The 23,982-nt window shown below is 37.5% G+C and overlaps 1 protein-coding gene across 6 annotated transcripts in view; it reads right to left on the bottom strand.

Moving 5' to 3' along the window:
• cacna1ea (calcium channel, voltage-dependent, R type, alpha 1E subunit a) overlaps positions 1-23,982 on the bottom strand; it is a 108,478-nt gene that overhangs the window by 83,705 nt on the left and 791 nt on the right. For all 6 annotated transcript variants that reach the window (XM_028445243.1, XM_028445247.1, XM_028445244.1 and 3 more), the window contains exons 3-4: positions 23,840-23,940; positions 7,914-8,476 (exon numbers count right to left, since the gene is read on the bottom strand). In XM_028445243.1, the coding sequence (XP_028301044.1) occupies positions 7,914-8,443 (530 nt within the window). In that variant the 5' untranslated portion in view covers positions 8,444-8,476; positions 23,840-23,940. The remainder of the gene's footprint in view (positions 1-7,913; positions 8,477-23,839; positions 23,941-23,982) is intronic.

Here is a 23,982-nt window from a genome sequence, read left to right as displayed (position 1 = left end):
ATAATGGGGCCAACCTAACAATAATTTCTACCATTGCACTAAATTAATTCAAATGATCATTTGGATTAATTTAATGCAATGGTAGAAATTAGGATTTAATAACAGCACATGTTCAATCAATGATTCGAATCATTGATTGAACATGTGCAGTGATTAAATCAGTAACACTAACTGCATGTAACCTGGCGCTCCTTTCATTTAAATGAACTAATTCACAAATAACAGCAAGTTTTACCATTTATCAATGTAAACTTCAGGTTTAGACACTAGACACAAAACGTAGGCATGAGCATGAAAATGGGTAAACAAGAGTAAGACAGTGTTACTGTATTAACTCACTCAGTGCCATTGACGAGATAATTCGTCACTTCCAATCCAAACGCTCAGTGCCATTGATGAGAAAACTCTTAATTTAGGTTTTGTCCCTCATCAGTATCTAAGCTGTAGTGTGATGTAGTACCTTTGGATGAGAGATTAGCCACTGATGCTACCATTAGCTAAGGAGGGAGAAGCAAGGATGAAGGAGATTATCGCTGCTCACAGCTCCACATACTAACACAGCATGTGTGGATCTGAGTGGATTGTTCATAATGTTGCGATCGTGAGATAAAACCATCAACTAACCGGGCCAAACGGTTATCTCTGCGTGTTGGGAGAAAGAGGAAATTACGTCTGTGTGATTGACAGAGGGGGAGGAGGTACAAAATACAGTAAGTAAAACATGAAACTGTGAGCCAGATAGCAAAATAATAATACATTTGCCATCCAAAGTCTTGTCTCAGTGTTGTTTTTTTTTTTTTTTTTTAGAAGGAAACCAATGTTCAGATGTTATAGTTTTCAATAAAGCTAAAAAAAAATTGCTTCAAAGTCACTGACTTTTTTTTTTTTAGAAAAAGCTTGTTTTTTCAGCTTTTTGCTCTGAAACGGGCAATTTGTGTAAAACTTGCTCTATTCAATGGCTGATTACGGGAGAACAAAACAAGCCAGAAACAAAATTTTGATCTGATGAAAGTAGAGGCTTCAATCTTTCAGAATCTGGTGTCAGATTTCAGATAGTCATAGTCAAGTCAAAATATTCTGTGGGTCATTAAACATCAGTCAAAATGCTCAAAAAGGCCTGGCACTGAGGGGGGTAGAAATTCATAAAATGGCTGGCACTGAATGAGTAATAAGCTTGCACTAGGACTCTATGCTGCTTGTGCATTCCAGCCCTTATTTCTTCCTCTCACAATTCGTTTCTATAGGGCAGTGGTTCCCAAACAGGAGTACTATTCCTAGTTCTTTTTGAGGCTATTTTTAAACAAATTTACAATTAAATAACTATTAGGGGTTTAGGAATGCCTGCTGTTCCACAAATGAAAAAGCAATAAAATTATGGAGAGAGTACTTATGATATAGGGCTGGGTATCGCCAGGTACCTCACGATAGAACTGAAATACACCTCACGGTGATACTTGGACACGTCATCAGTGATGACTCAGGTGTCATAGGGTGTTTTGGGTCTTTCATCATCAGACACCCTCGCCTGGGCGACCCAGCCGGGACTGATCAGACCCCAGCCTGTGTCCAAGTGGCGCACCACGGATCCCCCCTACGGATCCACAGCCACCTGGAGGCCTTTTCTGTGGCCTCAAGGATGTTCTTGGTGGCTTTTCTCAACTGCTGTCCTCTAATGCCTAGGAGTTTGAACACTCGCTGTAGTGAGTGACCTGCAAAACCCCTGCACCCGATTTCGATTGGTTCACAGCAGGCTCTCCAGCCATTGCTCCGGCACTCTGTGGTGAGCTCACAGTATTTGGCCCTCTTTTGATCATTGGCTTCGTCAATCCGGTCCTCCCAGGGGACTGTCAGCTCCAGTAGCACAACTTGCTTAGTTGAATCAGATGTTAACACCATGTCTGGGCGGAGTGAAGTGGAGATGATATTTGCCGGGAACTTGAGTTTCGTTCCCAGGTCAACTTGGAGCTGCCAGTCACAAGTGGTGGCGAGGAGCCCTCCTGCGGAGCTCGGCTGGTGGTTTGTTTTCTGTCCTGCTCTAATGAAGGTGATTGATTGCTTAGGGGTGACCTGGGACTTGCTATATTGTATCGCTACGCAGATGGAATCAGCCAGGGATTTTAAAACTTGGTCATAGCGCCAGCGATACCATCCCTCACCTAGAGCCTTTGGGCAACAGCTCAAGATGTGCTCCAAGGTGCCCCTCCTCTGGCACAGTTTGCACTCCAGAGTGTCAGCTCGGCCCCAGGTGTGCAGGTTGGCCGGGCTTGGGAGGACGTCGTATGCAGACTGAATGAGGAATTTTGTTCGCAGAGATTGAGCTCTCCAGAGCTCTGCCCAGGTGAGTTTGCAAGCTTCTGCATGCTCCCACCTTGCTTGGACATGCTGACCATCTTGCTGTACCGTTCTTCCTCGAGCTCTGCACGGATCTCGTCTTGGACTAATTGGCGCTTCTCCTTGCCGTGATCCCTGCCGTAGCGTGGCCTAGGAAAACTACCAAGGCCTGCCCTCCCCATTGCCACGGTACCCACCAAGGTCTTGTGCCTCAGCCGTGTCTCCGCTCTGCTTACGGCTTCTTGTGCCTGCCACTTGCTCCCGGTCTTAACAACAATTCCTGCAGAGGCAACCTTAACATCTCCGGAGTCCCTGTACATCATTACCTCTCTAGAGTGGGCAACTTTGAATTCTTCCGAGAGTCCACTGAGAGGGAGATGCAGCTTGGTGGGTTGGCCATAAAAGGCAATGCTGCTCAAGGACCGAGGAAGCCCCAGCCATTTTCTCAAAAACTTGCTGGTGGTCTTCTCTAGTACCTCTACAGTTGTCATTGGTACCTCGTAGATTAACAGAGGCCAGAGTATTCTAGGTAGGACTTCGTGCTGGTACATCCAGGCCTTAAACTTTCCTGGGAGACCAGATTTATCGATGGCTGTGAGCCAAGAAGTCAGGTCGCTTTTTGTCTGCTGCAAAGCCCTGCATCCTTCAGAGAGCTGTCAAAGATTTTGCTCAGGCTCTTGACAGGTCTTTCGGTCACCGTTGGAATCTTTGTCCCGCCGACTGAAAAGCGGAAATGGTCGGCCACTTTACCTTTTTTCAAAACTAGAGACCTGGACTTAGCTGGCTTGAAGCATCCATATACTGACCTACAGTATATGGACGTCGCTTCGGACGCACAGCTCCAGTGAGCTTCTGTGTCTTTATCTCTATGTTGAAACTCTCATGTCGCCTTGATGTCAGGCCAGAATCAGCTGATCAAATGTGTAATTTACGCAGTGATGGTGCAGTGGTCACATATGAGAGTGTGCGTCACTGCTCAGACCTGCTGAAATATATATGTATTTATTTATTTATTTAGTTTTCTACATTAATAAATGTTTGTGCAGCAGACAGAGAAATCCATCTGACTCCAATTTAACTTCCTCAAATGTCATTGTGTTCTTCTGTGTGTCTCACCTTTCCACATTGAACGAGCAAAACGCTCATTTAAGTAGGGCTGTCTCCACCACTTCTGCATGTGCGCTAATCATTGCTGCAATCTTAGTGAATTCCTCGCAGCAGGTGAGGAAACTTCATCACCAAAGGATTTAGGGACGCAACTGGTTTACCACCCTTTATTTCAGATCTTAGTGAATCCGCCCCACAGTGTAAATTTGTAAATATCCACTCCTTACCTATTGTCTTATTGTGCTGTGTATGTACTGCATTATCTCTGTGTAACATGTTTATAATTATTGTTTTCATCATGTCTTGTATGTTGCAATATATATTTTTTAAAAAAAGACATAATAATATATCATTTGGTACCAGGATATTGATAACGTACGGCAAGACTGAATATTGCGATATATCGTTGTATAGTTATTTTGGCACACCACCATTATGATATGAAGAGGGGGTACACATGATTTGACCAAAATGCAAAGAGGGTACATGAGATGAAAAAGATTGGGAACCATTGCTATATGGTCTATAACAGACGTCTCCAAGCTGACCATAGGATTTAGTGTGTATGGTTCTATCTCAGGTGGATAAATCTACTGGAGGAATATAAACAACATTGATCTTATTTGAATTGATACATTTTAGATTCCTTTACTTGCTATGCTGCTTAAAAATGTCCTAACTTTAAATCCTTCACTTTTTTTCCTCTTAGTATCGTTTATACACAAACACCATGTTCAAACAGACAGCGAAACAGTTTAGTGAACTCTGCTATTTGTAACCAACAAACACACCACAGGGTTGAAATGCCAAATCAAGTCAATGTGATTACTATCATTAGAGCAACGTCATTGTCACAGCTAAGTAAAGTCATATGGACGTGTAGACGGTTGTAGTCCAGATGTATTAAAAGCTAATATTGGCACACAATGACTCCTTGGTTCTGTTCTAGTTCATTCAGAACAATTTTAGAGGTTAGTAGTTTAATGCAAACATGAGTGGAATAAATAACTAGTGAAACAATAGACCAGTGGGACCTCGGAGTGACACTAAGAGTAAATCAGAACTCACTGTGGTTGTCTTTTCCACAGTAGGAAAGAATTGAGGTCATGATTAAAATGTCCTGACAGATGGTGTTTTTATTTGAGAGAACTTCTTAATAAAGTGAGTCATCAATGTTGTTCAATATATCAACACACAGCTCAAGCTGTTCCCGATGAGCCTTAGATGTATTTATTTTTCAAATTGTACTTCATTAGATATTCTACAAAAAACGAGTAGTTCATCCATCACGAACCCAGACTAATGCGAGGGCTACATGTTGTACCACCCTAATAAATGATGTGGTAAGGACAACATGGAGTTTTTTTTTTTTTTCAGTTCATAAACGAAAGATGAAGACGGTGTGAGGGAAATCAGAGAATCATTAGGGAATCATCTGTTGGTAGTCATGAAGGGTTGCTCAATAACTGGAAATATTGATTGAGCTGAACTTTTGAACCTATATTATTGACAATAATGAGTGAGAGGGGTCAGCATGATTTGTGACAAGGTTTATTCCAATTTTTTTATTTAAATTGAAAATGACCGTATTACTACAACCCTGTATTAGATTAAAAAAGGGTGTAGTATGAGTTTTTGTGTTCTGTGATCATCCTAGGGGTATAACAGAGTAGACACTGGGTTTGTCTTGAAGGTATTATACGCATCCGAACAATCGCCTTTATTTGGAGGATTAAGTAAGACATTCTGATCATAGACGAAAGACTTGAGCAATATTTTCAAAAGATGATACCAACAATTTTCATTAAAGGGATTCCAAAGAATCCTGCTATAAAGATTGATGGGCCCTTAAGATTATTATTAGCATTTTGTTCTTTTCTCACCTTATTTCTATTCCTCACTGTTTCCACCACTTATGATCATCAGATCTTTGTCTAAATCAAACACCATGGTAACAATGAGCAATCAGTGAATATAATGTGTAAACATCTTAAACTTTAATAGGAAATCAATTTAAAATGAGCTATTGTTACTATCACTACAGTAATATCACACTCGAGATGTTCAAGGAGGTAGAATAGGAGATGGAATACATGAAATAGGAAACAATTTGAAATGTGCTTTTTACACTCATTGAGTCAGGGTTGTAATGCCAAACAGTTTCCACAGTTTGTTATTGGGGAGATTCTAGACCCAGAAACCAAACCAGAGCACAGTGTTATTGAGGAGGAGAACATTAAAATGATGAAGCTTAACGTGTATTATAAAGTAGGGGAGTTGAAAAAAATTGATTCGGCAAAATATCGCGATATTACGTTGTGCAATCAATCGTCAGATCAATTCCAAATGGATCCATATAAATTTTTTTAACCTTTATTTAACCAGGAAAGTTTCTTAAGTCATATATAAAAAAAACGTAATAATCGTCTTGTATTTTAATATTGGGATATATTGTATCGTATGTATCAGGATACAAAGTGTTTCACCAGATCCCAGGCAATACACACCTCTATTATAAAGATATAATAAAGCTATGTTGATATTTGCTGTGTATTAAAAAAATCAAAAAACATTTTAGTTCAAATGAATGATCCTGCCCTAATTAGACTAAATGTCTTTCAAAAATAGCTAATTATTATTTACTTTTGAGGTTTTTTGCAGTTGTTGTTTTTTTCCTCAACTTTCTACTTCAGCTACACCTGGATTTATAAACAACAACAAATGCAGGTGCACACGCTGGCTTAGGGTCAACCTCTCACTTTCTGTCCTGTCAGTTCACGGAGCGTTTACAGCTAAGTGGTTCTGAGAGGTGAATGTTTACGCTTGTAACACATCCTGATTTATTCTGGTCAGTGTCCTCTTAGCAGCACAAGTATACCTGTCATATGGCTTTGCAATAATGAATCATGCCTGCAAAGAGAATTGGTATCCAATCCAATGCATGGGATGTCAGAACCAATGACACGTAATATACACACTGTTGTCACATGAGCATGAATATCAAATGCTAATGTACTCTCTCAAAACAGCTCCATTGACTGATTCTCATTTACTTTCATTCATAATAAGTCATCTCTTCTCCACATCTAACATCATCACTGCCTCCCCCTCTTTGCTAATCTTGCCCACAAGCATCTGTCTCTCAACAGGTAGTGTCACAGATAAGAACAAGAGCACTAGAGCGCAAACCAAAAGTCTTCTCCAGATATTGGCAGTTATTTGGTTCAGTGATCCTGGTCATGGTACGATGATCATTCCCACTTTAAAGGCTTGTAAGCATTTCTATCCCAGTTAATAACGTTACAGTAGCCTAGGTCCAAATGCACTCCCATTTTTTTTGGATTAATCACGATAAATGCGCAATCAGGATCCGATATGGATGACACTCGATGAGGAACCAACTTGACATAACTGAGTCGAATTTCATAAAGATAAGGCCATTGAAACTGATCCAGAATCAGTATAATAATCCAGATCCCCTCCAAAATGTAATGGAATCTTCCATGACCTAAGGTCTACCTTTGGTTACAATTTTGTCAAAATCTGTTCATTGTTAACTCTTAATGAAAACATGACCTCCTTAGCAGAGGTAATAAGTGGTGGGGTGGGGGGGTGGGGGTGGTCACAGAGGGTGTCGATGCCACTAGAGGTGAAGCCCCACCCCAGCTTCAGCAGGGAAGCAGGAGGGGGGCAATAGGCCTGTAATCAGCCTGAAATTCCACAGCACCACAGGGCAGGAAACCAGTACATACACACATACATGCATGTATTTACACACCTGCATGTGGCATTAACATGTGACTGTGTGCAGCACACACACACAAACACACACACACACACACACTGGAGGTTTAAAAGTGTGTGCTTAATCATTTAATTACCTTGCTTTATAATACTGTTCTTAATTTTTTCAAACACATTAAACACTGTTTTTGCTCCTTTTGCTTCAGGTTAGTCTAATGTTACAACACACCCGCTGTAAAATAGTACATGCACAAAATAAATGTTTATCCTTTTCCTGATTTTGTTATGTTCTTTTGTTGTCCAGTGATTTACTTTATTCAACATCACCCCTAGGCTCTTAATTGCACAGGCGTTTCTGGCTATAGGCTGGCTATGCAAATGCATAAGGTCCCATTAACCATTACTACAATTACAAATATAATTTACCTTAGGAGACACTTTTATCCAAAGCGACGTACAAGATGAGCAGTTAGGATTAATGGACTTACTCAACATTCCACAGTCATGGCCTAGGTTGGATTCAAACTGGTGACCCTCCAATTACAAACCCACTTAATCAACCATGACGCCACCACTGCCACTAAGGCGCCTTAAAGCTGAATCCTCTAATTGGTGAATAAAATTACCCTGTATTTATCCCTGATATGCAAAATTTGGTATTTATCTAAAAGTCAAAGAAAAACATTTTTTTCTACATGTTTGTGAGAGGGCTTTAAGAGTATCATACTTACTCCCACTCCTTGCGTCGAGCCTGTGGAGTGCTTTGTATCTTGTGAGCCTGATGAGCTTTGACAATGTCCTTCTGCTCAATGAGGCCACCACGTCGTCTCTTAATCACATTAGGACTGACCGCCGAATCTCCATCAACTCCCAGCATTCCCCCGCCAACGTCAAAAGTTGAACCAACATCAAGAGTGAGGCCGAGACGATTTGGGTGTTGAGGCGGCGTGAGGCTGGACATTTGTGGGACGTAGAGGGTGTCATAACTTGTTGACAGACTTTGAGGCTCCAAAAGGAAATGAGACTGAGAGGGAAGGGCTGAACCCCGAGCCAGTCCTGTACGGTGCTTCTGCCAGCTCTCACAGTCTGTAGGGGATGGGTAGAGGGAGTGTTGCCTGGGGGAGCTGCTACCACGCATTACCCCCATGTCCACACGCAAACCACCAGCAGGACACCTTCCTGAGGATGGAGATTCCCCAAAAGCATTGGGGTCCCCTGTCAGAGACTGAGAGCTAACTGAAGAGGAACCCAGTTCCAGCATGGTGTGATGGTAGCCTGAAACCTCAGCATAATGCTGCAGGAGAGAAGATGGAGAAGAAAAGTGTGAGACATTATTTCAATATTGGCACTGACGTCAATCATTAATCGCCCCACCCCCACCATCGCCGCAAAGAATATTGACTCCAAGAGAATTTTCCCTTTGGGATACTATAGGTTTCAATTTATATTAGGGAAGACTTTGTAATGTAGTTACATTTAATTCAGATCCATGATGATAGGAATGAAAAACATCAAAAAATTTCTGACATGTCTTTCAAAATTTGGGTCACTTCAACAATTGACATTTTTTCAGTGTATCTGAGCACAACAACTCTAACATTTAGGTTTATATTTGATTTTGTATTTTGTGAGAAGTGGCTGTGAGTGCTTGTGATCTTCTGTATCTGATAGGGTAGGGTCGATCCTTCTTTGTAAGTTAATTTAGTCGGTAGGTGTAGAGAATAACTTAATATTATTTTTAATGCAGTATTAATTTAAGGGGTTTCCGTCGCGTCAGTTTCTGGTACCTTATGAAAGCAATCAACTGCAGTTGTGAGCTTTGTTTCTCTATAACACCACTTCTATAAAGTGAAGAGACATTTTGAGTAATCATATTTTAAACCCTATATGGACACGTATAATATATATATCTAATAGTGTTTCATTTTTTCAAACTGTGCTTTAATTACCCTTATAGTGCTTTCCCCACTGTATTCACTTCTGTCGATGAGGTTGTCATCCATTATTGTTGCATGAACGCTTCCTTGTAACCAATACCTACAGACGCCAGCTTTGATTAGCACTGAGAACACATACTAAGTCAACATTTACAGTGCAGCAGTGCGACTTGCAGATAGTCACTTTCCTTTGTGATTGCGACATCAGTCAAACACCGATGACGTCTAGCTTCTGTGTGAATGCGTTCTGTTCAACTAACTGAAGGCAATTTTCCAATGGTGATGGCTCCCATAGCCAATATAAAGAATCACCAATCCTCTGAGCATCAAACCTAATTAGATAAGCAGCAACACAGCCCTTGAAACAAATATCCATACAATAATACAGCACTGCTATTGTTGTGCTTAAAGCTACAGTTAAGAGCGAATACAGAATTTTTTTCTTTACATGATGGAAACAGAACACTATTCTAGTTTTACCATGCACTCAACAAAAGTTCTATGTGTGTATACTAGGGGTGTTGAAAAAACTTAATTCTGCGATATATCGCAATATTACGCCGCACAATTCTCGAATCAATTAAAAATGCATCCACATCAATTTTTTTTTTTTTTTTTTTACCTTCATTTAACAAGGAAAGTCTTTTCCACTGCAGGAGACATTGTAACTGCACAAAGAAGTGCGCTGAAACCTGGGCATGTTGATCAGCTTGTGTTTTTTCAATAAAATCTAAAAAGAAAGTACTAACTTTCTGCATTTATTTGTTGTTCTAGGCATATACCTCAGTTAAGTTGCACTAAAGTCACGTTGCACTAAAGTCAAAGTTGGTTTAAAAGCCGCAGGCAGATTGTATGTTATTTTTTTATTTTAAGTTGTTGGCACATGGCATGTTAAAGCCAATGTTTTGAGTGTAAAATATGCCAATAAAATATATTTCATACATACTGTTCTCATGAAGCTGTAAAAATGTACAGATTAGTTCTTTTTAAGTCCTATATTTAAAAAAAAAAAATGTACTTTAATATCGGGACCTATGTATCGGGATATGAATCGTATTGCCAGATGCCTGGCAATACACACCTCGAGTGAATACCACGTTAAAAGGTCTTTCTGCTGCTACATCGTGGGTGGCCAACACATTTTGCAGATTTACAGCTGTTTGGAGAGAAAAGCCTTGAGATACATTGTGCGTGGAAGACATTGAGGAGTGAAATGAGGAGACTGCATTGCACTGAGCTGTTTGGAAGGTAGATTAAAATGGATGTTGTTAACTGTCAGGTTAAGATCTATCAGACACCTCGAGGGTCATTCATTTGGTTTTAGTCAATAAGTACTTCCACTGTGAGTAATGAGTTCCTGATAATGAGAGGGTGAAAAGGATGCTACCAGCACCTCCTTAACTTTAACACGACTCTGGTAACCTGTTAGAAAATTATCTTCACAAACATATTTAGAAGTAAAGTAATACAGTTTTCATATCTAAAAATGGATGTGGACAGTTATCAGATGTGGGCCATCTGGTGACAAGGCTCATGTTTATGTTGTTTACTAGTAGGGGTTAGTATTGGCAAGGATGTTGCAATATGATACATATCACGACACTTTGGTCATGATGCAATATTATCCCGATATATCGCGATAATTTCAAAATGAAACGTGGAGATGAAAAATCAAGTTGCTGTATATGTTCATCAGAAGATATTGATCATTCAGAGGACAAATTGAGTCAAAACTATTTGCTTCAAAACATCCTATTTATTATTAGTTTTATTACACATTGAAAGCATTGAAATCACTGAAATATTGCACAAATACACAAAAATATTGATTGAATGTTCCCCCGATAATAAAAATAGAAAAATAAAATAAAATAAAAAATTTTAAATAAAAAAATCAATTTAAAATTGGCACCCAAAAAAATCGCGATATTCTGTGAAACCAATTTTTTTCCTCACACCCCTATTTACTAGGGGTGTGTATTACCTGGCATCTGGCGATACGATTCGTATGCCGATACATAGGTCACGATACGATATATCCCGATATTAAAGTATCAGGCGATTATTGCAATTTTTATTATATGACTTAAGAAACAATTAATCTGTAAATTTGTACACCTTCATGAGAACATTGTGTATGAAATATGTTTTATTGTGATATTTTACACTACATGTGCAAACAACTTAAAATAAAAAAATAACGTACAATCTGCCTGTGACTTTTAAACCAACTTTGACTTTAGTGCAACGTGACTTTAGTGCAACTTAACTGAGGTATATGCCTAGAACAACAAATAAATGCAGAAAGTTAGTACTTTCTTTTTAGATTTTATTGAAAAACCACAAGCTGGTCAACATGCCCAGGTTTCAGTGCACTTCTTTGTGCAGTTACAATGTTTCCTGCAGTGGAAAAAAAATTATTAAAAAAATGGATGCATTTCGAATCGATCCGGGAATCGTGCGACGTAATATCACGATATATCGCTGAATCTATTTTTTTCAACACCCCTATTTGTTTACGTTGTACTATAGTTTACATTTACCCATCAGCTCAAATTTAATGGTAAAGAAACAATAAAATCTGCTATTGTTTTACAACAAAATATGAATGGCTTGAACACACCTAAGCAATATGGTGTTTAAATAAAGGATAAATGTGATTTACAGTCCATCCAGTTATAGGAGGAGAACCACTATTTGCATTTCTGCCTTAAAAAAAAAGAAAACAACAGACCAAATATAGAAACACCTTTTTGTAGATAGAGGATCAATAAAGGTTCAATAAACTAGATGGAAATGTTTTTTATATCAACAGAAAAAGATCACATTTAATCATCTCCTCTGTTGTTGAAACAACACCTGGAAGGATATCAATTAATCATAAAACAATTACTAGAATATTTGCATTTCCTGAAGAAAATGGAAGTGAGGATGCTGGTGCTTGCCCGTGTCGCACCGCAATTTGAATTTTTTTTTAAATGCATTGAAAAAGTTAAAAAAAAGTTTAAATGACTTGAAAACCAGTTTGAATTCCAGTTCACACAGTATTATGTGTTAAAATCCCAGTATGGAAGGACAAACCAGTTAAACCAGTTAGAAGTCCAGTTAATACAGTATTATGTATTATAATCCCAGTATGAAAGGAAAAACCAGAAAACCAGTTAGAAGTCCAGTTTACGCAGAACTATGTGTTAAAATCCCAGTATGGAAGGAAAAACCAGTTAAACCAGTTAGAAGTCCAGTTTATACCAGTATTATGTGTTAAAATCCCAGTATGGAAGGAAAAACCAGTTAAACCAGTTAGAAGTCCAGTTCACACAGTAGTATGTTTAAAAATCCCAGTATGAGCTGAGAGTGAACCAACAGCTGAACATGTCAAAGTTTGAATGGTTGAAATCCATTAAGAAATGACTGAGCAATTAAAGATCTAAGTTGTTAGTGTGAAATGAGAACCTGTAAACTCCTCACAAGAAGAGGATTGGTGATGAAGAGGAGGGATGGTGATGAAGAGGAGATTTTTTGAAACATTTTAAAGTTTTAATGGTGGAAATCCATTGAAGTATGGTTGAGCAAATGAAGATTTAAGTTTTAAGTGTGAAATGAGAACCTGCAAACCCCACACCAGAGGAGTATTGGTGATGAAGACGATGGGTGATCACGAAGAGTAGAATTTTTGAAACGTTTCAAAGTTTGAATGGTGAAAATCAGTTGAAAAATGGCCAAACAGTTAAAGTTTTAAGATGTAGGTGTAAAATGAGAACCTGCAAACCCCACACAAGAGGAGGTTTGCTGATGAAGAGTAGATTTTTTGAAACATTTCAAAGTTTGAAAATCCATTGAAAAGGGTTGAAATGGGTTGAAAAGGTTGAAAAGGTTGAAATTGGTTGAAAAGGTTGAAAAAGGTTGAAAAGGTTGAAATGGTTGAAATTGGTTGAAAAGGTTGAAAAAGGTTGAAAAGGGTTGAAAAGGGTTGAAATGGGTTGAAAAGGTTGAAATTGGTTGAAAAGGTTGAAATTGGTTGAAAAGGTTGAAATGGGTTGAAAAGGTTGAAATGGGTGAAAAGGTTGAAAAAGGTTGAAAAGGTTGAAAAGGTTGAAAAGGGTTGAAATGGGTTGAAAAGGTTGAAAAAGGTTGAAAAGGGTTGAAATGGGTTGAAAAGGGTTGAAAAGGTTGAAAAAAGTAAAAATTGGTTGAAAAAGTTGAAATGGGTTAAAAAGGTTGAAAGAAGTTGTAATGGGTTGGGTTGTGAAAGGTGGAATGGTTTGGATCAGTTACATATGGACGACGATGAAGTGGTTAAAAGTTCCAGCAAGGGGAAAAATGTTGGAACTTTTAATGTAAGTGGATGGGAGCAAAAAGTTCCACGAGAAATAACTGAAAAAGTTGAAAAGTTACAAATTATAAAAGCGACAGCATACATGGCGAGAATTTTCTGAACCGTTTGATATCTTGATTGTCAAAATCGGACAAACGGTGTAGGACGAGTTAACGCAGGACGGAAGAAGAAAAAAATTGAATAATAAAGGACATGGGATACAATAGTAATACTAATTGGAACAAACTTTCAACCTTTTATTTTTTGTAAAAATCAATCAAAGAGGTTTCTCTTGTTTCCAACTGGCTGTGCTCATTACATCTGACACTTTCATTTTCTTGCACTCTGGGGGGTTAATGGAATGTAATGACCATCTGCAGCTGTGAAGACCAGATATTGATAGGTTGAGTGCTTTTAATTGTCCCTTCTTCTTCTTCTTCTTATATACAGTATATATAAATACATGTATCATGTATATATGATAAGACATGCAGACAGAAAATCCACAAAGTTTTATGCATCAATGCAAAATCCATAATAAAAAACCATCAGCACTAATGTGAAATTAACACTGTTCATGCATATGTACTGTATTGTTCTCTTTGTGACAGGAGAAGGTCTAAGAAACGCCAAGAAGCCTTGATTTACTAAATTACGGTTTCAAACAGAATGCCAAACTCTGAACTTGTGTACACGCTGCAGATGAATGGATTTAGACGGCTGTAACTGAGCATTTATATTTCAACAAGGATGCTGGTCACACAAAAACAAGTCTCTGTGAGCAGAACAACTGAAAAAGCAGAAAAACTCAATACTGCTGCACAGGGATAAAAGAGTCTATTGAAAAAGCAGGTCTAACATGTACGCGGTGATGTCTGAAATGCTTGTATATCAACCTCACTTCGCTAAAGGCAGATCTTTAAATCACTTCAGCTCTTATCAGCAAACAGGTTGTCCAGGTGGCTGCTGTTTCAATTTCACGCTGACGTAAAAGCCATTTAGAATGTGTTTACCTATCCATACAGTGTTGGGTCACACTCTAATATATTTGCCACATGGTGTATTTGGTGCTGATGCACTTAGGGGACTCATTTATGAGCGTCTACCATCTGCTCGTGAGATGGACCGCTGAGATCAAACAAAACCGATATCTACTTCAAACATCCCTTTTGTGTGGTAAATGTGTTTTCCTTTTGTCAAATGTTACTGTACGCTTAAATCAACATTAAACAAACTGTAAAGGTGTTTCTTCTCGTGTTTGTTTTGTGCACCAGCAATGAAGCAGGCTTTGCTCCACAAAGACGCAGGTGTCCAAAGTTACAAACGCATACAGTCAAATGCCTTTTTGTGGTGTGCATGCAGCAGTGAAAAGGAACTTTTTGTTTTCACATTAATGTATGTTTTTAACATGTTTGCATCAATTCATAGGCAAAACCTACACGTCCTCATTTGACAAGGGATAAGGTTGAAATCACGAAAACATTCAAGTTGTGTATTATCTCATACGTGGCCATCATTAGGAGCATTATTTTGTACCACATGCCCACCAGGACTCTGCTACAAAGCTCAACACCCACACTGTCAAACATCAAGACTCAGCTACTTTCCTTTGTATTGCCACTGGTTGCTTTCCACAATTATCATGACCACACAGCCAGTGCTATATGGCTGCGGCTTGTTAGAATTTTTTTTCTAAAACTGATTTAGCCATTCTATGCAATTGTACATCAATTTGCATCAAAATAGTGCAAATACCAGGGTTGGAGTTAATTGTTTAATAAATAATGAATTATAATTATGACACAATTACTGTATAATTGTAGTTGTGATTGAAGAATTCTGTTGCTGTTGTAATGATAAATTTATTTGTAATTGAATTCAGATAATTGACTTTATAATTGTAATTGGCATGGAAATTCTATAAAAGCTGTCAATTACAATTTAATAAAACGCAAAACTGGGAAATCATGTCACAATCATTCAAAAATGATCCTCAAGAGAACTGACGGGTAGTTGGAAAACGTGATTTTATCATATTTTCAAAAATTTAAATCGAAGGGTATGCAGACACAAAACAGGCTCAGACGCCCACACCAAAAATATTAAAATATAACAATATTTTCGTGGATAAGGAAACCCAACATGGTAACCAAGAGATGGAAAACAAATCAGATGATAGATAAAAAAAATGTTTGAGTATTTTACAGCTGGTTTAAGACATGGGACAAAACCGACTTAACACAACTTGGGTTAGACCGACTTAGGGACCAGGTCTGCGAATTAGCTGTTAGCTATATGGCCTATGAATATGGCATCGGTTACTTGTAACAATGCTTCTTGTTCTGTCCCTATCAAATAAACATATATATATACACGCTAACACAAGAAGCAGGTTACGTTTTATGAAGGTTATTTAAGAAAGGCTCATTAATTGAACTTTAGTAACTGAGAACATAATTGTAATTGACTTTCTTTAATTGTAATTGGAAAAAATGCGGGTCACATAATCATAATTGAGTTTAGAGATGACCCGATACAACTTTTTCATTTCCGATATGGTACCGATATTGTAGCCTTGCGTATCGGCCAATACCAATATTGATTCAATATCAGCATGAATCATACATACTTTTTTTTTTTTTTTTTATTAAAAAAAAAGAATTACTTAGTTTGTAGTGTGGAATGTTAGAAAAGGTTTGATCAAGTGATGTTACTCAAACAGAGAACTATAGTCAGCAACAGTAGGTATGACAAAAACGGACCCATTTATTATTAACCAAGTGGTTACATACATTTTAACCTTCAACATAATATCTACAGTATTCTACAATTGAATAAAAAAAAAGAAATAAATGCAAAATCGGAAAATCCGGAAATTTGAATCCGATATTCGTTTTCAGGCTGTCCCGAACCGATATCGGTTCGGGACACCCCTACTTGACTTGTAATAGAACATGGATAATAAAAGACGTAATTGTAATTAAAAATGTAATTTACCCCAAGTCTGGCAAATACCATACCATGGCCATATTATGACATTATCAAACATGGCCAATCAACAAACACGATACATCTTCAACCTAGCAAACTTGCCCACAGCCCATCTTGGTAAGTGTCACTAATGTGCAGAGTTAGTTGATGAGCAGGTCACATTTTGTTTGAATTCAAACATAAAATCTATTCACTAAGAAAAAAAAAACAAAAACGAAAGCAGGGCCCAAAAAAAAGTCAAAACCAAAAGCAAATGACAAATTCATAAGGACGCAAGAGACTGCACAGATAGACAAAGGCCATGAAGACAAAGAAGACAAAGAAGCATCACTCACTCAGAGGCCTGACACTGAAGTACTGGGAAAGGTAATTAGGTGATGAAAAACATCTGGGTGGAAAAATTAGGTAAGAGAGGAATTCGTTTTTTTTTTTTAATTTGTATTTATTTTACCATGTCTTCATTTGTCGTTATACATTGACACTACATGTTTTTTTCTTTCTTGCAAGAAATGAATTAATTATTAGGGGGAAAGCTGTAAAAAAAAAAAGAGGGCAATAAAAGGGCTACCTTGGGGTCATAACCAAAATAAATTTAAACGGTATGGCACCTGGAATGTGTTAAAATAATTACTTATTAATGTTTTTATTTTTATTTTACAATTTTTTCCAAATTAAAACACAACACAATCTTAAAAACACAATCTAATAGGGAACCTGAGCTGGGATGAGACCATGGTGAAACAGGTTAGTTTTACCCTACTGATGATGTGTTGTTGCCATAGTAATAATAAAACTTTAATTTCGTTCAAATAAAATGTGTGCATAAAAAAAGATAGAAAGAGAAAAAAGAAGAAAAAAGACAAAACGTAAAAATATCTGAGCTGGTGCATCTTGTCCCTCCTGGACTATTTGTTACATAGAATAACAAACACGATCAATATCTTTGGGGTTGCCATAACTTAGTGATAAAAAAATGGGGTCACGATCCAAACAATGTTGGGAACCACTTGTGTAATGTGTTGCTACTAATGTGCAGTGAAGTGAAATCTGCCGTGCTGGTGTAGTGACATGTAGATAGAATGATATTGAGGGGAAGCATCTCAATGCTCAGCTATGATAAATAAAAATCGTGAACAGAGAGAGTAGATGTGTGCCTCCCAGTGTGGCAGAGCTATTTGTTATTAGAGATGAACTACTTAATTAAGCTCTCACTCCAACCGAAAGACATTAGAGATACACAGACAGAACACTATTGCCAACAGACAAATACAAAACTATGACAACTAAAAACGAACAAAACACATAACCCAACACGTACTAAATACTAAAACAGAAACCTGAAGGAATGAAATAAAACACCAACTGCAAAAAGACCCTAAAGAGAGTGACTTGAACTGGCAACCTCAGCCTAAAAATTAAAAGATTGAAATGAACTAATAAGTTATAGAAGAAGAAAAACAAAAAACATAACAAACCCCAACTCCCAAAAACATAAACTCAAAACTCACCCACAGAGCCCAGATCATGACAGTAAGAACCTAAAACTGCATAACATTAACATTCTGAGGTGCAGTGCGAGTTTGCCCCTGGTTAAAGTGCCAGAAATCTGTTTAACTTAAGATTAAGATCCTAAAATAGGAGTTAAACACATTGAATAAAAGCACAAAGCTGTTGTGAGGGTTTGACCCTAACTAAAACAGCTATTTCCGCATAGAAGTACGCCTTCTTTATGTCACCACACCCTTTAGAATTTGTTACACTTTCTTCTTTTACTCCAATTCTAATAATAACTAGGCAAGACCTGTATTCGCAAGGCAAATACGTATTTGGCAATTGAAAATTGGCAAATATAATTGTTCATGTGAAAGATATCTTATTGTGTAATAAGTAATAATGCAGAAAAAACAGACGAGTGACCTTGACCTTAAATAGGACCTTGAGCGAAGGTCAAGGTCACACATTGAAAGGAAATGTTGTTCAGTGGTACCAGTCTGAGCACTGTATCTCAATTTATGGCCAAGTAAAGTTTTTTTTTTTGTTTTTGTTTTTGTTTTTTTGTGACGTCATGAACTTTGACTCCTACCGATCTTTTTACTGGTAGGTCGTACAGCTTCGGTCCAATCAAATAACATAAAATACTCCACTTGAGATGAGCTTTTCATAAATGTACGCATCAAACTTGTACGACAAATATTTGTAGCGATATGGAAATTTTTGGTTTTTGACACTTGACGCAACCTTGACATTATGGCTCCAAAAAAAAGTCGACTGCACATCCTTGACATTGCCCTTATGAGATTACATATATGTCATTAGTGCTGCATTAATAGCCTAGGTGGAGCTACACGACAAAAGAGTTGCGGAAGAAAAATAATAACAACTCCTACGATAACAATGTATTTGACAATTTTCAATTGCCAAATACAATAAAACACTAACATCAATGTGATCCTGTAAATCACAGGGAACCTCTGCTCGATTGTCATGATTGATTTATTGGCTTTCAAACAGTCAAAGAGACTGTGGGTAATTGGACAGGCACTGATTTGCCGCCCCTTCTTGTTTCTGTGGTGACTTATTCTAATCTTCAAATGTAGGCTATTATGGCATCATGACTGAAAGAGAATGAAAGCAATTCCAATTTAACTTCCCAACAAAACAGTTTTCCTGCTTTCGTTGGACAGCCAGGTGTTTACATGGTTAATAATGAGGAGTGAAGGAGTGCTTAGGGCAGGCGAGGAACCTTGCCACACCTGCTGCCTTCAGCTGCCTGATCACACAACACTTCCCCTCCTCAGTCATGATGTTTCTCAGCCAAGAGGCCAAACGCGTCAGGAAGTGTTGTTTCACCTGTCACTAATGGACAAGGTTTCAGAAGAATAATCAGGTGTACTATTTCAGTCATCTGACACTGACCTGGAGATTCAAAGCACTGACCTCATTACAGCTACCAGTAGCCGCAATAATGCTGGAGATAATGGTCAAGGATGATGCTGACGTTAGATTTATTGTATTAAAATATATAGTATATGAAAAATGGGTGTGAAAGTACTTTAATCAGAATATCATTTACATCAACAAACTGTATTTGTCATGGCTGAGGTATTTTTTTTTTTTTTTTTCATTCAATTTTATATTGATTTTAAAGCTTTGTTTGCTTCATACAAAGAGTAGCCTATGTATCAGTAGAAGGTCACGTCATGTGCAGCTGTAAGAAACGAAACCCGGTCCCATTAAGAATACTGCGGAAGCCATAAAAACAAAAAACCCTCCAGTTTAAAAGTAACCACTTTTATGCAGCTGATCCATCCTATAACGCTCTCTAAAATCCAGTCAAAGCATATTATGTCTTGCATTTTACAAAGAGCAGCAGGCAGTGCCAACGTCTCCATATTGAATTACTGCACTGACTTACACACTGGGGCACGGTTCACTCAGCACATAGAAAAAGCAAGATTTGCATTTGCACAACTTAGAATGATCATTAATCTAAATATTCTCATATTCAACTAATGGGCCTATTCTAAAAAGAATCCAAATGAGGTGAAACTAACTTGTGAAGTATACACTCAAAATAAAACGACAGCTTCAGGATGTTATTGTATTTTTCTGGATTATTCAACCACACTCTACTGTAACAAATGTCTATTGTTTCTATCCACACATAGTCTAAACAATATTTTCTCCATATGTACAAAACTTGATTTAGCTTCTACTTCAATCCTGTAATTATTTGCCTTGTATGCTCGTGATATGTTATTTTGAACTACCATTTCCACACAGGGTTTATCCATTTTTAATGCCACCATTATGTAGGACTGTGCCATACCCAGTAGATGAGTGGAGGTTGAAGGGAGAAACAAGCATGTTGTTATTCAACATACATATAATTTCAACCATATGTCTTTGATTCTGTTCTTTTACAATAATTGTGTTTTTTGTTTCAACACATCACCTAAGAATATCAAAAATGGTTTATTTGTATATGCTGTGATGTTTTCTTAAATGTATTTAAACTACATTTAGTTCTAAATAGGACCTGCATAACAATGACATGTAGCCTTTCAATTAAAAGATTTTTAAAGATTCAATTACCATTTATCAACCTGATATATATATTGATGGTATTAATATTTGTGAATACACACAGACAGATCTGATCAATGTGTAACACCATATGATCACATGAGTTCTGATTGGGTTTAGTCCAATGTGACAAAACTATAGTTGTTTTTATTAGTCAAAGTAAATATAACTAGATTTTGTTAGAGTTTTTGTCAAAATGTTTTTTTTAATAGACTAGTTATTGCCACTTGAAAAAAACATTTAGTCGACAAAATTAACACTGCTTTGTATACGAGTACATACATGAAATTCTTCTCTGCATTTTTAACCCATCCCTGAAGAGCAGTGAGCAATATGTGAAAGACATTTGTTTTTAAAGAGGTTCTTAGCATATGGTGAGCAAGGGCACTGATTTATACACCATGAAAACCAATTTACACCCTCATATTGGAGAGTTGTGTTAATTATTTGTCATAATTAGAGCCCTTCACACACTAAAGGAAAATACTGCTGAGTTAGACCATGATGATTTGGACCAGGAATTACAATGAGAGCTGGAAGAAAGCAATAGGACATTTGAAAACATTAGCTGTTCCTAAGTCTGGAATTGAGTAATTATGTAAGAATAGAGTTCTATGAATAAAAACTAAAATATTACATTTAAACTCCTGTTTATCAACTGTCTTTGGGTAGAAAGTGTTCTGAACTTGTCTGGCTCAATAGACAATGACAGTCACACACAAATATTAAGGTAATTCCACCAAGACTCTTTTTTGTATAATATCTTAAGGTTTAATTTATTCAGACAACGGTTCCACTTTAATCTCCTGACATGTTTCGACTGACAACTGCCAGTCTTCGTCAGAGGCGTCTGCTGATCGCTTTGATGTTTCCTTTAAAAGTTTCCTTGACCTCTGCGTAGTAATTCCAGCAAGATTCAGACAACTTATCTGAATAAACAAAACCTTAACATAATATTCAAAAAAGAAGACAAAAAGAATCTTGCCTCTGACGAAAACTGGCAGTTGTCAGTTGAAAAATGTCCTGAGGTCAAAGTGGATTTCCTAAGAAACCGTTGTCTGAATAAATGAAACCTTAACATATGATTTAGAAAAGAAGACAAAAAGAATCTTGCTGGAATTACTATGCTGAAGTCAAGGAGACTTCAACGGAAACATCAAACCAATCAGCAGACGCCTCTGACGAAGACTGGCAGTTGTCAGTTGAAACATGTCAGGAGATCAAAGTTGATTTCATAGGGAACAGTTGTCTGAATAAATGAAACCTTAACATATTCAAAAAAGAAAACAAAAACAATATTGCTGGAATTACTACACGGAAGTCAAGGAAACATCTAAGCAATCAGCAGATGCCTCTGACGAAGACTGGCAGTTGTCAGTCAAAACATGTCAGGAGATCATAGATTTCCTAAGAAACAGTTGTCTGAATAAATGAAACCTTAGCATATTATTCAAAGAAGAAGACAAAATGAATCTTGCTAAAATTACTACACGGAAGTCAAGGAAACTTCAAAGGAAACATCAAAGGGATCAGCAGGTGCCCCTGATGAAGACTGGCAGTTGTCAGTCAAAATGTGTCAGGAGATCAAAGTTGATTTCATAGGGAACAGTTGTCTGAATAAATTAAACCGTAACATATTAAAAAAAGAAAACAAAAAGAATATTGTTGGAATTACTACACGGAAGTCAAGGAAACATCACGCGATCAGCAGATGCCTCTGACGAAGACTGGCAGTTGTCAGTTGAAACATGTCAGGAGATCATGGATTTCCTAAGGAACAGTTGTCTGAATAAATAAAACCTTAACATATTATTCAAAGACGACGACAAAATGAATCTTGCTAAAATTACTACACAGAAGTCAAGGAAACTTCAAAGGAAACATCAAAGGGATCAGCAGGTGCCCCTGATGAAGACTGGCAGTTGTCAGTCAAAATGTGTCAGGAGATCAAAGTTGATTTCATAGGGAACAGTTGTCTGAATAAATTAAACCGTAACATATTAAAAAAAGAAAACAAAAAGAATATTGTTGTAATTACTACACGGAAGTCAAGGAAACATCACGCGATCAGCAGATGCCTCTGACAAAGACTGGCAGTTGTCAGTTGAAACATGTCAGGAGATCATGGATTTCCTAAGGAACAGTTGTCTAAATAAATAAAACCTTAACATATTATTCAAAGACGAAGACAAAATGAATCTTGCTAAAATTACTACACGGAAGTCAAGGAAACTTCAAAGGAAACATCAAAGCAATCTGCAGATGCCTCTGACGAAGACTGGCAGTTGTCAGTCAAACATGTGTCAGGAGATCATGTATTTCCTAAGGAAAAGTTGTCTGAATATATGAAATCTTAACATACTATTAAAAAAAATGATTAAAAAAATCTTGCAGGAATTGCTAGCAGAAGTAAAAAAAAAAAAACTTCAAAAGAAACATCAAAGCGTTCAGGAGACGCCTCTGACGAAGACTGGCAGTTGTCAGTTGAAACATGTCAGGAGATCTAAGTGGATTTCTTAAGGAACAGTTTAAACCATAACATATTAAGTAAGGTAATTCAGGAGTGATCTAGAGAACCCAGGGAAACCCTTATACTCCTGGTAAATTACTCAGGTAAAATGGATTTTAATGGTTACATTTTAAGAGATGTCACAGAAATGTTCTAACTTCTAAGCATAATTACCAATTTTTTCAAAGATTAGAGCAAAGAAATTCTCCATTTTAGTGCCCAAAGTCATATCAGTGGTTGAGGGTTGGGTGAACTCGCTTTTGCTCTTTATTCTCGGCAGCAGATTTAGTTTGGATTTTACCATTGTAAATTAATTTCTTCTTCCTCTTGGTAAAGAGAAGTGTTTTCTATTCCAGCTTCTGAGACTGAACTGAAAAGGTTTCATTTTCCTCTGTGGAGTTTTTTCTTTTTTCATTATCTGACATGCCACCAAGGCAGAAAGTGATCAATTTCATGTTGTAGGATTAGTGTCCATTAAGTCCAGGGGTTCCCTCATCATGTAAGTTAGAAGACCCTCTTCTTGAGAGACTTGTCAGATTTAACCCAAGTTAAGACTAAAGCCACCTCTTACACTCATGGACCCCAGAATAAACATGTTATTATAATAAGAATAATACATATTAAGTTTATTATAGTTGGATTACAAGCAAGGGTCAATGCACAGGGCTTTGTGTACATGCACTTGTTCATCAAAGATCACTCTTTATCTTTCTGTCACTACCCTTCTGGGTGCTACTAAAATCCCAGTCATCAAACATGCACAACAAAGACACAAAACAGCTTTCATTAGTCTGACAACATTCAGGCACGATTCCTCACCTAAAGAGAAAGAACTCCTCTCCATCTCGTCCACCTCTTAACCGATAATGAAAATGTGGCAGCACGTAAGACTGTGTGTGCTGTACTGTCGCCGTGTGAGTCTTGAAAGAGAGAAGAAGGGAGGGATGGAAGGGGTAAAGGAG

Source organism: Gouania willdenowi, chromosome 4, assembly GCF_900634775.1.
Source record: "Gouania willdenowi chromosome 4, fGouWil2.1, whole genome shotgun sequence".
Classification (NCBI taxonomy): Eukaryota; Metazoa; Chordata; class Actinopteri; order Blenniiformes; family Gobiesocidae; genus Gouania; species Gouania willdenowi.
Note: the sequence above shows the minus strand (reverse complement) of the source record. Positions and strands in the feature narration are given on the sequence as shown.